The sequence below is a fragment of the Hylobates moloch genome, unplaced genomic scaffold (assembly GCF_009828535.3).
Source record: "Hylobates moloch isolate HMO894 unplaced genomic scaffold, HMol_V3 SCAFFOLD_5, whole genome shotgun sequence".
Taxonomy (NCBI): Eukaryota; Metazoa; Chordata; class Mammalia; order Primates; family Hylobatidae; genus Hylobates; species Hylobates moloch.
In genome coordinates this window covers 112,951,734-112,968,450 of record NW_026652280.1, presented here as the reverse complement: position 1 = coordinate 112,968,450, position 16,717 = coordinate 112,951,734, and the positions used below count along the sequence as shown (strand labels likewise).

Genomic DNA, 16,717 nt, shown 5'->3' with positions numbered 1-16,717 from the left:
TGAGTCCCCGCCCCGGCCACGTGGGCCTCCGAACCACGAGTCATGCGGCAGGCCGCACCCAGACCCGCCCCTCCCACACGGGACGTTTCAATAATGAAAGCGCTAGGTGCTAGTGTCTCAAAAATCAGTAAAACTTTATTCGCTTCCATTCTTTCGCCATTAACAGAAAACTGGAGAAAGCAAAAATGTTTTGTGTTTACAAAGATAAACGGCCTCTTTACCCAGAGATCAAAACCTCAAACGACAAGGGGGAAGATAAAACCGCCCTCCCCCACATCCCCTGAGCTGACCCTTGTCATCTTCGACAAAGCCTTCAGTCCACTGGCCAGGGACCCTGTATATGGCCAATTCAAGAAGAGGGCCAAGAAATCAGTCCCATCCATTCCCGTGATATAAAGTTGAACAGAAGCTACACCAAGGGTCAAGTGTCTGTATTTTACAGGACACAGTAACCAGGCGGCTACTTATAAAAAAAACAAGATTCATTTCAGGCACAACTTTTTTATTTTTTTTGTTTTGTTTTTAAATCAGTAAAAGAAACCGGGTCCTAGAAGCTGCAGTGATCTAAGCAGCAGCAAGTTTGTGCATTCATTTTTTTTTGTTTAAATTATCACACTGCTGGCACTCCTCATTTGCATGAAATTCTGCACCATACTTACTAATTGTAGTAAAGTTACCCCCCCAACCCACGAAAAAAAACCTACTCTGGAAGATAATTTTCACTGAAATATAACCAAACTTCTTTAAGTGGACTGTGACAAGATTATAAATGATATGAAAAATAACATTTTAAAATTTGGCCATCAACTTTAAGAAATGGTTACAAATTTTTGTAATTTTTAAAAGATAATATATTCTACCCTCATATGGTCCTCAGAATTAAAGCATAATGAACAGGAAGAAAAAGGAAAAGAATGCAACTGAGTGTCAAGGCAGAACATCTTGCCAGAAGTAATTAATGAAGGTAGAGTATATAATGAAAAGTGCAGAATTTCATAGGGCCAACAAGATAACAGTCTATATTTTTCACTTACACAGGCAAAGTGGATTCTGCAATTACCAGTTGCGTTAAATGCACCAAATAAAGCTCCTAAAATTGATACTATAAGGCGCCACCTTAAATTTTCCAGGCTGCAACTGTGCATTATTTTAAAATGGTTTTCTTAAATTTATTTATCTTTTTAAACATAACATGAGGAAGGTGTTAAAACTGGTGTAATAGCTCAATAGAATAAGTATTCCAGATTTCGGGAGGGATGAAGAGGGAGATATTCAGAACCCTTCACCAGATTCCCCCCAACTTGATCATAGTGGATTAATGATGTGCTTTGTGGATGTGATTAGTCAATGACACCAGCTTGACGGATCTTTCTTTCTGCACCAAACCCCTGTGGGGGGAGGGGGAAAAAATCCTGCAGTTAATGATTTGAGCGCACAACAATCATAGTACATTCACTATTCTGAAATGAAAACTACAAAAGCATTATTTTTAATCATCTTATGCAGTACTAATTCTTTCCTAGAGGAGAAAATCCACAGTAAGCCCTCCTGACCCATTCATTACCTAAACTATCTTCAAAGCATCAAGAAAAGAAATGTGCTTCTTACTGTAAGCAACCATTAGGTTAGGGGCTGAACCAATGTGTAGAAAGTCCTAACTAGTTATAAGCAATATGGAAGTCTCCCTGATTCATTAAGTTTCCTGACCTATTGTTTAAATAGGACCACATATTGTACGTTGGTCTATCAGTTGGCCTCCCCCAAGCCTTGTATGCCCTCATACCATTGAGTTATCTGGTCCCCTTGGCTGACGAAGAACCATTAGGCGAGGAGCACTGGCATCATCCAGAGTGATATTCTTCAAGCGATTGACCAACCGATCAGGTCGAGGAGCTGCAACAGCCTTGGGGCCCTCACTGTAATGAAGTCAAAAGATGAGAAGAAACCACACTTGGTGGGCAGACAGAAAGCACTTGCAAAGGAGTGTGTTTTCCACCTAACTGCCCAAATGACTCACTTTTTATGATGGGACTCTTGCCTCATCTACCTAGCTAGAAAGACAAGACAGACAAGTTTGTTTATGTGTTATTATCCCCAACTCAAGGTTCCAACTTAATAGGAATGGAAGGAATCATTTGCAGACCCTAGACTTGAATGCAATCAGAGTGACCAGTTCCACAGATGCATAAAACACAAGGTAGCAGATGTGGTAGCTAACAGCTGTAATCCCAGCACTTCGAGAGGACAGGGCAAGAGGAACGCTTGAGCCCAGAAGTTCGAGATCAGCCTGGGCAAAATAGTGGGACTATGTCTCTACAAAAAATAAAATTGGCTGCGTGTGGTGGCGCATGCTTGTAGTCCCAGCTACTCGGGAAGCTGACGTGGGAGAACTGCTTAGGCCCAGGGGGTTGAGGCTGCAATGAGTTGTGATAGTGCCGTTGTACTACAGTCTGGGTAACACAGTCAGAGTGTGAGACTGTGTCTCTGGGGGGGGGGGGGGGGGAAGCAAAGCGGCATTATGAATCAGGATGGCTAAACTATTAGAATTTTAAGTAGCATATAACCTAGAAATGACTTAATGGAAGAAAAGGAATTTGGCAAAAATTTTAAAAAACATGTACTACACAATCTTTTTGTATTCAACTAGAAGTAGGAAGTATCAAGAAATAAAAAGTGGCAGAAGAGGGGAAAAAACAAGGCACAGAAAAGTAATGTGACAAAACAGAGACTATAAAGTTGAGACACTCCAGGGTAGTTACTAATCAAACCACAACAACAAAACTCACCAGACTCGCCAAACATTACAGGCGCTGCACTTGCCAGTGCGCTGATTAAGAATCACTGAGAACTCCACCTCATCTCCTGCCTGTAGCTCAATGCCATCCTGAACTTCTTTCACATGGAAAAAGAGCTTCTTGCTATCTCCTACTTCATAGTTAATGAAGCCAAACTGAAAAAAAAAAGTAGGTAAAAAAGAGATGACATGCCACACCTCACTCTGAATGAAGCACAATGCCTGCCCCTATCTAAAAGGATGTATACAACATGGTATTAATGTTGATACTCCAGTCCAGCTGCCTGTGGCAAAACCTGTCAGGGAAGAAATGTATCTCTGAAAGTGCCATTCACTATATCACAAACTTGAACCAAACAAAAGTTGCCTTGTTCCTTCATATATTATGAACTAAGCTTTTTGAATTAAGCAAACTCATCAGGAAGATGTTACTTCAATATATATATTGTTTGGATCCCCTCTAGAATTAAGCTGGGTTACAGTAGCAGCCATATAAAATGTTGCTATTCTCTGTACTGATGAAAAACATTCTGAGGACTCAGATTTCCCTGAGATCTCAGTAGTAAGATTAAGTTTGTTTGCCCTAAGCTTATTTTTTTAAGTACTTTTGAACACGGTTTCTGTGTTTGTGTGATATGCAAAAGAAGCTCTAAGCAAAAGTGTACAAAACCATACTTCTATTCTGGAAATCTCACCCCAAACTTATTTTCCCCATTGCATAATATTAGTTACTAATACCAATCTTACTTTCTCATTGCTAATGTAGTCACTTTTTGTGTACTTTTCTGTTTTTATTAAGCTACCTCAAATGACTGAAAAAAGGTAAAGTAGAAATAAAAAATGAATGAATGTTGATGATTTCCCCTTGGCTGAAAAAATTTGAAGGTTTTGGTTACCAACTCATAGAAGGATCAAATTCAGATACAGAGATGCTGGCACTTACCTGATCTTTCACACATTCCACTGTGGCCCTACGCAGGGGTGTGATGTTGTAAGCCATAGTTTGTGCATTTTGGCCCAGGACACACAATTGGAACTTGACGCTCTCCCCTTTCTGCAGGCAATCCCCTTTGTTGGCCATCCCAACGATGCCAAATGGATAGACCTCACCTTTCATATCGCCTGTAAAACAGGTACAAAGTCTAAAAGCTAGTATTTCACAACAGGCCTCTGCTGATGATCCTAGGAAGTTTATATAGTTGCTAAAAATGTGTCATGTTACCTAAAATATACATACATTTTTAGTACTCAGAAGTTTCACCTTAAAGCTTAAATAAAATCCTAAATGTTAAATACTACCATGGAACCAAATGAGAATGTCACAGCTGCCATCAGTACTTTATTAGCTGATGAACAATTTTAAACTGCATTTATAAATTAAAAAAAAAAAATACTGTCATTTACAATCTCATTACCTAAATTTTAAGCACTATGGGTTGCTAATATTCACAGGACTATCTTCTTCCCAAGTTCACAGTATGAGCCAACCAAAAATATTTTTGTTCCATACTCAATCAGCCAGTAAACAACTAGGCAGGCATAGGCAAAAACAATTTAGATAAATTTGACACCCCATCTCCTTTTTTTTTGTTCCAATTCTGGCTCCCTCACATAGGTTCCTTTTTCCAGATCAGAGATCAAAAACCATTTTCCTGAAGGGCCAGATAGTATATACTTTTAGGTTTGCAAGTCATCCTGTCTAACCAACTCTGCTGTTGTAGTGAGAAAGCAACGAAAAACAATATGTAAACAAATGGTTGTGGCTGTGATCACAAAAAAAAAGGCCACCATATATGCTGAGCCCTGCCCTACAGTATGAAGTTGCCTGGAGCCCAGTGCAGGCTACAGATAAAAACTATGCCAAAGAATTCAGCTGCCTAACAATTCAGCATCCAGGCAAATGTACTCAGTCAACAATGGTGGAAAACATGAGAAAAACAGGTGGGAAGCAGAAGCTTCTAACCATTGATGATTACAGGGTAAGTGAAGAATTTTTGTCATTGTTGTTGTTAGGACAGGGTCTCACTCTGCTGCCCAGGCTGGAGTGCAGTGGCGATCATGGCTCACTGCAGCCTTGATTTCCTGGTCTCAGGTGATCCTCCCACCTCAGCTCCTGAGTCGCTGGGACTACAGGCATGCATCATGACTGGCTAATTTTTCTAATTTTTGTAGAGACATGGTTTTGCCATGTTGCCCAGGCTGGTCTCAAACTCCTGGGCTCAAGTGATCTGCTCACCTTGGCCTCCCGAAGCATTGGGTTTACAGGTGTGAGCCACCACACCGGCTTTTTTTTTTTTGAGACGGAGTCATGCTCTGTTAACTAGGCTGGAGTTCAGTGGCATGATTCAGCTCACTGCAACTTCCGCCTCCCAGGTTCAAGTGATTCTCCTGCCTCAGCCTCTGAAGTAGCTGGGATTATAGGCACCCACCATGATACCTGGCTAATTTTTGTATTTTTAGTAGAGACAGGGTTTCACCATGTTGGCCAGGCTGGTCTCGAACTCCTGACCTTCAGGTGATCTGCCTGCCTTGGCTTCCCAAAGTGCTGGGATTACAGGTGTGAGCCCCTACTCTTGGCCCCAGCTGACTTTTAAATACAGGAACCAAAAAACTTTGAGGAGATAATCCAAAGAGATCAAGTCATGAGGAAGAGTGATTACAGGAAGCTGGTCTGACCTCATCCAATATCAATAATTACCATTTATGATGCACATACTGATTCATACTTTATAGAACCTTCTAAGGCTGAAGGTATTACCATTTTAAAGATGAAGAAACTGAGCTAGTAAAGATTTAAGTTATTTGTCCAAGATTATATGCTAGAACGGTGTCCAGATCTAGGTCTGCCCAACTTCAAAGTCTAAGTTCCAGTTGTGTTCCTGAATAAAAAAGCTAGTTCTTACCAAGTGGGAAAATGTAACCTGTCTAGTCCCAGGCTTAGAGACGCCTAAACAAAACCGTTGCTTTGGACTATATCCCACCAGGCTTAGAGATGCCTAAATAAAACCCTTGCTTTGGACTATATCCCACAGCCAGTGCTGAAGAATGAGTGGACTGGGAAGTGGGGATGCAAAAGGAAGTAAAAGCAGCATGTTAGGAGGAGATGGAAGGGCAATTTGATATCATGAGTTAAAGTTAGTAGTCCATACTCCCATGGCCTTTTTAGGGGTGTGCTGCCATGGCATTTGTTTAAAAATTCATATTTAGAGGTGGGGGAAGAGTGGTTTTATGTAAAACAGAAATTCTAAGAATCCCATGTGGTAAAGGAATAGGTTATCAAGGTTCATTTCCTTCTCCCAAATGACCTGCTATTCACCACTCTATGTTCGCTGACTCTTAGATGATACAAGGACTATATTCTCTTTGTAAACCAAGCTATCATCTTTTTTTTTTTTTTTAAATTTATTGTTAGTTTTTTTAATAGTAGAGACAGGGTTTCACCATGCTGGCCAGGCTGGTCACGAACTCCTGGCCTCGTGATCCACCCGCCTCAGCCTCCCTAAGCATGAACCACCACGCCTGGCCTACCAAGCCATCATCTTTGGTTGGAATACTCAAGCCCTCTCATCTACTCCACCATCATGTAATTCTGCTATCCTATTCATCTACAGAGTTCTCTCCTATTTCTATCGTGTATTTATTTTATGCATACAGATCATACAAAGTTGGTCTTTCTGATGGTGACTGTTGGGGGAACAGTAGCACTGGAACTCTGGGAATTCTTGAAGATAGCGGGGGAAAAAAGAAGAAAGTAGAGAAAGGAACCCTGAGCTAGAAATGAGAAATAGGATCCTCATAGAACTCTAGCTATTAAGAAACAGATTATGTACATAAGTGTAGTGTGGAAAAAAAACCAGTAAACTTTTACAGGAAGCAAAAATACAGAACTGAATGCTTCCTGATTTAAATACTAGTGAAGGAACTGAATATTTATTATCATACACTCAACATTAAATGCTTTGGTATCCGAGTTTGTTCTTAAGTCTATCTCAATATAACTCATAGTTGCTCATGTATCAGTCATGTGCTCACAAAGCAGTCACGTTTTCACTAAACCCAGACTGACCTCATTTTCAAGGGGTATAAAAATAAAAAGCAAGCATGAGAGAAGTCACTTTTCCTTAATTCAGTTTTAAACCTAAAAACAACTGCAATGAGCACCATATTTTAAAACTTTATAAGTGCTCATCTGAAGTTATGGCAAATTTCAAACAGCCTGATAGTGATGATCCTTACCCTCCTCCACAATCTCAATCATTCCTTGGTACTCAGTCTGTGTTGGATCAACACTCCTCAGGGGGCGAATTACTTTGCCAGAGTAAATGGTAGGATCAGCTTCCTCAGTAATGCCATTCACTACAAAACAAAGGCAGGTACATCTTTCAATTTTATTTCATCTCTACTATACAGAAAGACAAGTAAGCAAAAAATAACAGCACAAATGTTAACAGGGTAGGTTGGCTGCCTGCTATTGAAATGGGGTAGGGAACCTGAAGCCAAGTTCTATTTTTAGAACAGCTGCTGGACTTTAAATACTTCTAAATTACCAAAATGCCTGCTTTTCCTAAATAGAATTGTTTAAATAAAATTGTTTAAGGAATTAATAAGTATTCATAAATAAAACACGCCTTGATCTCTTACTTTTTCCAGGTGACCATATGTCATTTTTTAAGAAGACTTTCCTGGTCTCTAAAATGTAAATCTGAATACTTATATACTGTCCTGATTCATCTTTATTACATGTATTGTTGTCTTTCTAAACATCATATACAGTATTTTACTCCTCTAGTCTGCCCCATATTTCCCACCAAAAAATAAGGTCAATGAATGCAGGGATGTATCTGATTTCTTCACTGCTGTATCCCCAGTGTCTAAAACATAACACAGACTTGAGAGTTTAGATGAGAGCCAAAAATAAGTTGCAGGTCTTTTAAAGTCAGAGATCCTAAATTACAATTAATTTTTTTAACTTCCCATTATTTTTCACATTTAGATTCATTCTTCTTCAAAACAGTCTTCTAGGGAAATGCCTCTTCCCTACTCCATGGTGATGTATACATATCTTGGGGTTATTTTTGTTTTTTTCAGACAGTCTTGCTCCGTCACCCAGGTTGGAGTGCAGTGGTAGGATCATTGTGGCTCAATGCAGTCTCAACCTACCAGCACAAGTGGCCCTCCCACCTCAGCCTCCCAAGTAACTGTGACTACAGGCATCCACTACCACAGCTGGCTATCCTGGCGTTATTTTTCAAAAGAAGACAATGAATTGAAAATATAAAGCAAATTACCTAAAATATCTAGGCCAGTCCTTCTCAAACTTCAGCGTATACCAGAATCTCTTAAAGGATTTATTAAAAAAGAATGCCCACTCACAGAGTTTCAGTGGGTATGGGATAGGGTCAGAGAATGTATTATTTCTAACAAGCAACCAGGTGATGCTGCTGTTCTAGGGAATTGCACATGAGAATGACTGATGTAGAATAATTAGGCCTCATCTCCCTCTACTACTCCATCCTTTAACTCTCACTTAAAAGCACAGGCTGAATAAGAAGTCACCATTTATTACCTGAGTGTGTTTTGTTCACTTTTTCTGCACTGACTTTGTTGCCTTTGCCTTTGGACAAGCTATACTCGACCATGTCCCCCAGTTCCAGGCTATCAACATCTCCAGAGAACTCACTAAGGAGAAAGGAAATGACATTTAACTAAACACTACCATAAACATCAGCAGTAACAGGCAGTCTTTATTTTACAGTAACAGTCATGGCAGGGCATGCTTATTTATGTTAGACACCATTTTAAGTACTTTCTATGTATTGACTCATTTAATCCTCAAGAATGCCCCATGACGAGGTAACATTATCCCTAACTTCAGGATAATGAAACTAAGATACCAAGAAGTTATTTGGTAAAAATTACACAGGTATAAAGTGGCAGGGCCTGGATTCAAAAACTGAACCGTCTGGTTCTAAGAGCCCTTACTTTTTTTTTTTTTTTTTTTTTTGAGACAGAGTCTTATTCTGTCGGCTAGGCTGGAGTACAGTGGTGCGATCTCAGCTTACTGCAACCTCTGCCTCCCAGGATCAAGTGGTCCTCCCACATCAGCCTCCTGAGTTGGTGAGACTACAGGTATGCACCACCATGTCAGGCTAATTTTGGTATTTTTTGTAGAGATGGGGTTTCACCATGTTGCCCAGGCTGGCCTCGAACTCCTGGGCTCAAGGGATCCACCTGCCTCAGCCCCCAAAGTGCTGGGATTATAGGCATGAGCCACCACACCCAGTCAGACCCCTTACTCTTAACCACTATATTATACACCAAATGGCAAATCCTATGGTACCAACACAAAAAGTAAGAAGGCACAGGCCTTTCTATTTCTTTTGGCCACAGGCTCTCTATATAGTAAGATCAGTGATTAACTTCAGTTTATATCTTGCCATAATTCCACCAATATGAAATCTGGGCCTCAACAAGTATAATCAATCAATACTAAATGTTTTTTATTCCAACACCAAAGAATGGATGGTAAGTTAGCTGTAAAGTTCCTGAAAGTCACGCCTTACCTGTAATGGAAAAAGATTTCTTTATCATGATTGGCTGTTTCAATAAATCCAAAATTATCCTTCAGAGTTGCCACATAACCCAAGAGCCTCTTGGAGTTAGAATTACGACCTAAAAGTCGCACACAAGTTGCAACCTGCTGTCCAGGCCTCTGTTTGTCACTAATACTAAATTCAACCTGTGAAAATTAAGGATGCTCATTAATACCATATCACTTCCACACCAATCTCCTTCTTAACTCAGAAAACAAGACCTATAACTCCCCTAGCGCATGCTTTTCATTCCAAATATCCTTTGTAATTACTTCAATGGAACTGATTTTCACCAAAACATTTATGTCTCATCCCACTTTTCACAAAGGATCAAAGTTTTGTCTTTCAGTCTGTATTCCTTATAGATTCTCAATTTCTTTAGAGGGCTATCCAAAAACCAAACATATTAAGTATGAGAAAAAATGAACAGCAACGTAAAATCTTTGGTGTGCTTTTACTTCGATAATGTTTCAGTAGTGACTGTTTTAACTTTCTTACCAGTAACGATTTTATTTAAGCATGTTTTATCTGTTTAAACAGCTAGATTAACAAGGCTTTGATTAACAAAGAGCTTGACACTTTTAATAAGCTGCTTTCAAATAGAAGATATTCATGTATTTCTCTTAAACACAAAATATATTTCAGCAAAACTTGATAAAATTTGAAGAACCCATCCTGCAGGATTTATGATTAAGATGACAACTCTTAACCCTCTCTCGAATGAGAATTATCTTGCCTTATCTCCTATTTGAGGAGAAGTAGATCCTTCCACATCCTTGGCTTGAAAAGCAATAGTCAGTTTCACCCCACAGTCATCATAGGCAATAATGCCATCCTCAGCCTCCTAAAGAGATACAGTCAAAAATAGAATGAAAACAATCTCAAGAACAAAAACCAATAAAAACAACTACAGTTCTTACAGATTCTTGAGCCAAAGGATTGGTACAGCTGTAAAAATGTCTTATTCCAGGGTTTTCTAACAGATTATTCATATGAATAAAAGGTAGTCTTGCCTTAAGACTAGCTCAGTCTGCTGTAAATTGGTCTTTCAATCTTAAGAATCTAATTTTTGCTACTGAGGAGAAAAAAGCTTACTGAAAATGTTTAACACACCTACACTCCTCATAGCCAATCAGAAATTAAACTGGGCATGTTACTTCCAACGAAGTGGAAATTCTGTAACGGCAAGAAGCTTTAGCATTTCCTAAAGCAGCTGCTGAAGTATCCTCTTTTAGTAGCACACAGCACCTTGCATGGTATTTAATACATAATGTCAATCAATATACTTAACAATGCAGGAGAATTTGGTGTATGATCTAGTACAGTTCAAGTACTTGACATAAAGTAGGTGATTAAAAATTATGACATACCAGTATTTCAGCAATTTTTTTTTAATCCCAGACTTCAAGGAGAAACAACATTTCAATCATCTTACATGTAAGAATGATTAACTCTTAAAAAATCTAAGGGCTGGTCTGAAGGTAGTGGGTTATCTCAATTGATTGTTCAGTCAGTTACAGACAGAACTTCCTTGTTCTACTCTTTCCCCCCTTCTCACTACTGCACTTGACTAAAAAAAAAAAAGTCTAAGAAAGTTCAGGTGTGTCGTATTGAATCATACCGTTAAGTAATGACAGTGTACAGCAACTACGTAAATTATACTGATTTTATGGTTTCAACATTTCTATGGAGATAATTTGCCCACGTCCCTACTCTAGCCCTGACTTCCTTCCTAAACTCCAGTCCTCATTACAAACTATGACATATTCAAAACCAATTCATTTTCCTCTTCTACCAATCACATTCCTTCCATAACTGCTATATAATAATTTATTGAACTCTTACAACATTGCCAGGTATTATGTATTATCAAATTAATCTTGTACAAAATCATCTCCATAGTTTCTCTTTTCCCTCATTTTACAAATTGGGGAAATCTGAGGAATTAAGTAAACCTTACCAAGGTTACAAAACCCAGCGCAAAATAATCCAGAGGATTTGAGTTTGGTTAAGAACAATGTCAGTGAATTCAGGTCTGACTCCAATGTCATCAACTTTTCCACAACCAAACTCAAAAGCTTACTGTTCACCTTTTGCTCTTAACTCACCAACTTCAACATCAACAGCTGACGATATACTATACATCAAATATATTAAATAGAGATAGGAGAATCCCTGCCTTGAGGGAGTCCAGTGTAGCAGAGACAGATTCATAAACAGGTAAATGTTATATACTGTACGAAGCACGATGACAGAGGATTTACTAGGGTACTGTTGGACTAAGAAAGAAAAAAAACAAAAAATGGCAGGGAGAGTCTCACACAAAGGCTCTCTTCATCAAGCCAGTTTTGCCAGACACATATGGGAAGCAGAGCATTCCAAGAATTAAAATCTATTAAAAATAAGCCCAACTGAAGTGTATTTTTATTTTTGTTAACAGTATCATCTGTCACATGTGAAATTCCTATTATGAGCTAGGTACTTAGAGGGCTTTTTAAACTATTACACAATCATTTTTGAAATTTAAAAACTGAAGTTCAGAGGTGAAATAATTTCCCAAGCTACAGTAAGTGATAAGCAAGATACAAGCCTTGCTCTTTCTGGCTAATAGTAATTATTAAATTATAACATGACTTTCCAGTATCTCTCATGTACCTTCACTTGTCTATAGCCACTATCTGTGTGCCTAGTTCAAGGACTACCTTAACTATCCAAGTAATTTCATAGTAATCCTTTTCCTCTTTTGTCTTTTTCCATCCCATCTAGGCTTCATATTGCTGCCATTACTCTCCCAAAGCACATACCTGATGTCATTATCCTAAAGAAATTTTTTCCTTGAAGTACAGAACAAGGTCTAAAATTTTTTTTTGGAGACGGAGTCTCACTCAGTGGCCCAGAATGGAGTGCAAAGGCGCCATCTCAGCTCACTGCAAGCTCTGCCTCCCGGGTTCACGCCATTCTCCTGCCTCAGCCTCCTGAGTAGCTGGGATTACAGGTGCCCACCACTATGCCCGGCTAATTTTTTTGTATTTTTAGTAGAGACGGGGTTTCACCGTGTTAGCCAGGATGGTCTCAATCTCCTGACCTCGTGATCCACCCGCCTCGGCCTCCCAAAGTGCTGGGATTACAGGTGTGAGCCACCGCACCCGGCAACAAGGTCTAAATTCTTTAGAGCAGCAATCAACAGCCTCCCAGTCTAGCTGGATCCTGATTTTTCATCCTTATTTCTCCTAACCTCCCTCACCAACAAAAACCCATACACAAAACCAAAAAAAAAAAAAAAAAAAAAAAAAAAATATTCCTGTCAGACTAGTTACTCATTGCTTCCTAAAGAAACCCTGAATTTTTCTCATCGGTACTTTTACTCTGTGAAGAATGCTCTTTCCTGTCTCCATCTATTAGTGAAACCATCTCATACCCTACCAGTTAATTTTCCCCAGAGCACTATCGCTGACCTTCAATAGCAATATTTTATATTCTGTATGGAGTGTTTCTATAAAACTCTCTCAATTTGTTATTAACTTGAAAGGAGAATTCATCTCAGACATCTTTGTATTTCCTATTCAGTGGATTTTTCAATAAATGAAGTTTAAATGTGTGAACTGAGGATACACAACTTTTTAAGTTTTAAATTGCTCAGAAGACAGTACTATCATTTTATATAACTGGTTCTCTACTTGGAATGAGTATGCCTCCCAGGGGACATTTGGCAATGTCTGGACACATTTTTGGCTGTCACGATGGGAGGTATGGAAAAGGGGTCAGAATACTAACTTCCAGTGGGTAGAGGCCAGAAATGCTGCTAAACATCCCATCCCCCACAGTAAAGAATCATTCATCCCAAAATGTCAATAATCCCGAGGTTAAGAAACCTTACTTTATTTAGTTCACTGTTAATACGACAGAAATTCTGAAAGAGACAAATATGTACTCTATTACTATGTACTGTTAAAGCAGAAGAGGAATAAACAGCTACAAAAATCATTCGGATTATGCAAAACCTACCTTCTCTTTGCCTTTATTTGGGCTAGTGGTTTTAGGATTGGAAAAAGTGGCTTCCTTTTCTACCGTGCCCAGAAAACGGTGATCTGAATGGGAATGAAATGAAACCGTGCCCTTGGGAAGTTTTTTAATCCTAATAGCATGATTTCTTTGAGCAGAGAGCATATCCTAAAAATGATAAAACAAAATTAACTTTCAACTGAAAAAGAAAGCATCAAGAAACACCTCCCAACTTTTCTCAAAAACAACTCACAGGAACCACAGTAAACTCTACTTCATCTGCAATATGGAGCTGGTTCCCATCCAGAATTTCACTGAAGTGGAAGAACATACGAACATCACGATCCACACACTTGATGAAACCAAAACCATCTCTCGTGGCAGCAATCACACCCTGAAACCCAAATAATATTTTCACTGGCTGTGAAACTTGTCAAGTAAGGCAACATTGAACTTTACAACCACCATCAAGTTAAATTCATCAGGAATTTTCTCTGATGTGACACAAATACTGTATTATCCACATTTGAACTGTTCTCACTTAAGTACAAACTCATTGCTTTCAACAAAGTAACTGAACCTGAGCAATTTTCTAAGACTCCCCAATTGCTACTTCCTGGCAAATATACACTAGAAAAAATTACCACATTTGAACGTAAACACATGAACACAATGTATTTCATAAAAGTCCAAGCCTAATGACAATATAATCTCCGGAAACTTCACTAATTTACAGATCATAATTCCAAAGTAGAGAAAGGCACGTCTCTAGTCTCTACCTCAAAAATTGCATGAGTTTAGGCCCAGGAAAGAGTTAAAATTTACATCTGAAGAATAAAATACACGAAATCTTTTCTCCTGTTTTTTTTTTTTTTCCTTCTTACTAAATTATCAGCTTTGCAAGGCTATTGTATCAAGACTACCTGGAACACGGTAGGTACTCATGTTTAATGAAACAATGAACACAAATTATCAATCTGCTATTGTATTACATACTACATATTTGCTCACTGCAGAAGTGATTCTGTAAGTTTTAAATATGACCTAAACAATATTTTGACATTTAATCCTTGCCAAGTCCTGATGGTAGCCAAGTTGTATTTTCCATACTGTAAAGCAAAACAGATCTTGCCTTTGAAAATGTAAAAAAAAAAAAATAAAAATAAAAAAATAAAAAAATCACACATTCAGACTTACAAACTTTTAGTTAAATACACTGTGTCAAATACAATCAGTTCTTCAAAGGCAAAGGATTAAAAAAACTCAAGAAACTTAAATTTTCATTCAATGTACCCAGTTCCACTGACAACAATGAGTTTTAGTGTAGATGATATGATCTCAAACATAACTATAAATGTAAATTATGTCTGAGAACGTAAGTTCATAAAACATGTCTGGGAAAAATTCTGGTTGGTATATGCCACTCCCAGACACAAACTCTTTAAAAACAATTTGCGAAGTTCTGCCAAAACAAAACCTTTTTGACTCTGGTTTAATTGCAAGCTTGTCCAAACCGTGGCCTAGGACAGCTCTGAATGTGGCCCAACACAACAAATTGTTAAACCTTCTTAAAACATGATGAGATGTTTTTGCGATTATTTTTTTTGAGACAGAGTCTTCCTCTGTCACCCAGGTTGCAGTGCAATGGCATGGTATTGGCTCACTGCAACCTCTGCCTCCCGGGTTCAAGCGATTCTCCTGTCTCAGCCTCCTGAGTAAAGTTAGGATTACAGGCACCCACCATCACACCTGGCTAATTTTTCTATTTTTAGGAGAGACGGGGTTTTACCATGTTGGCCAGGCTGGTCTTGAACTCCTGACCTCAAGTGATCACCTGCCTCGGCCTCCCCAAGTGCTGGGATTACAGGTGTGAGCCACCGTGCCTGATTTTTTTTTTTTTAAAAGCTCATCAGCTATCATTGGTATTAGTGTATTTTATGTGTGATCTAGTGTCTAGATCATGGGTTTCAATCTTTTGGCTTCCCTAGACCACACTGGAGGAAGAATTGTGTTTCCTAAAAACAGAAACCACTGATTAAATGTCTTAGGAAATAGTTAGGGAAAATCTACTTTCTACAATGATGAACTTGAATTTTCTTACTCTTCATATTAAGGGCCAGAGAATCACTGACTCTAAAAATACCTTAGTAATCCTGTCCAGATTTCCATTCAAAAATTTTTTCACATATATTTCCAAGATAACTGCCAGAGATAACCCAGATTGACTCAAATGTGTATGATTCTTAATCACCTTAACAAGGTAAATGCCCATTAGGGTCATTTAACTTAAGAAGAATTTTAATTTAGTAGTATTATGAACTTGAATGTAACATTGGCTTTCGCATATTAGATACATATCCAGTAATATCCAACACTTACCATTTCTCGGGCTTCATTAGTGAACTGAAATGTATTTGACAGAACTTCTATATTGGTTGCTCGTTCTAATTTGTCACGTCGGTCTGTTGAAATATTAAACCTAACATGGTCACCTTCCAGCAGGGTCACCTTGGATTTCGTATCTTTGTCTCCAAAGGGAAGTTCTTTAGGGATCACAAAGTCAACTTTGATGCGTCCTGGCAATGGGTCATTCTGATGAGAAGGAAAAACGATTTTAGCTGGAGATTTCTCATCCTTCCTAGTTCTAAGTCAAACAAGAAGAACACATAGTAAACCCATGTTATTTTTAACATAGTTCCCTGAAGCGAAAAAAGGTGTTGACAACATAAGTCCAATGTGAAAGCTTCATGGTCTACGGTCACATGAGTCAACCATAAAATTACAACACTGCAATTAAGACCCAGCACTCTGGTACCAAAAGATTTTATTTAAGGAATTTTTCCAGGAATGACACCACTTCTGTCCTCACCTTCCCCACAAACTGGAGGGGTAGGGCAGGGGCAGAGGAGGGAACAAATGTACACCTGAACTGCAGTCTAATCCAATCAGGGGCTTTCCAATTTAACTAGCATTTTCTTCTTTGGCCTTTTCTCATCACCCAGTAAAAAAAAAAATACGTATTTGGCTGGGCGAGGTGGCTCATGCCTGTAATCCCAGCACTTCGGGAGGCCAAGGTGGACGGATCACAAGGTCAAGAGATCGAGACCATCCTTGCCAACAGGGTAAAACCCTGTCTCTACTAAGAATACAAAAATTAGCTGGGCATGGTGGCATGTGCTTGTAGTCTCAGCTACTTGGGAGGCTGAGGCAGGACAATGGCTTAAACCCAGGAGGCGGAGGTTGCAGTGAGCCGAGATTGCGCCACTGCACTCCAGCCTGGCGACAGAGTGAGACTCTGTTACAAAAAAAGAAGAAGAAAAAAAAGGAA

At 38.9% G+C, this 16,717-nt stretch overlaps 1 protein-coding gene across 2 annotated transcripts in view; it reads right to left on the bottom strand.

Moving 5' to 3' along the window:
* Window positions 1–110: 110 nt before the first annotated feature.
* CSDE1 (cold shock domain containing E1) overlaps window positions 111–16,717 on the bottom strand; it is a 41,095-nt gene continuing 24,488 nt past the window's right edge. For both annotated transcript variants that reach the window (XM_032154907.2, XM_032154908.2), the window contains 11 exons: window positions 15,769–15,981; window positions 13,643–13,783; window positions 13,393–13,557; window positions 10,124–10,231; window positions 9,358–9,533; window positions 8,361–8,473; window positions 7,031–7,150; window positions 3,738–3,916; window positions 2,787–2,950; window positions 1,784–1,916; window positions 111–1,388 (listed from right to left, as the gene is read on the bottom strand). In XM_032154907.2, coding sequence (XP_032010798.1) covers window positions 1,341–1,388; window positions 1,784–1,916; window positions 2,787–2,950; window positions 3,738–3,916; window positions 7,031–7,150; window positions 8,361–8,473; window positions 9,358–9,533; window positions 10,124–10,231; window positions 13,393–13,557; window positions 13,643–13,783; window positions 15,769–15,981 — 1,560 coding nt within the window. In that variant the 3' untranslated portion in view covers window positions 111–1,340. The remainder of the gene's footprint in view (window positions 1,389–1,783; window positions 1,917–2,786; window positions 2,951–3,737; window positions 3,917–7,030; window positions 7,151–8,360; window positions 8,474–9,357; window positions 9,534–10,123; window positions 10,232–13,392; window positions 13,558–13,642; window positions 13,784–15,768; window positions 15,982–16,717) is intronic.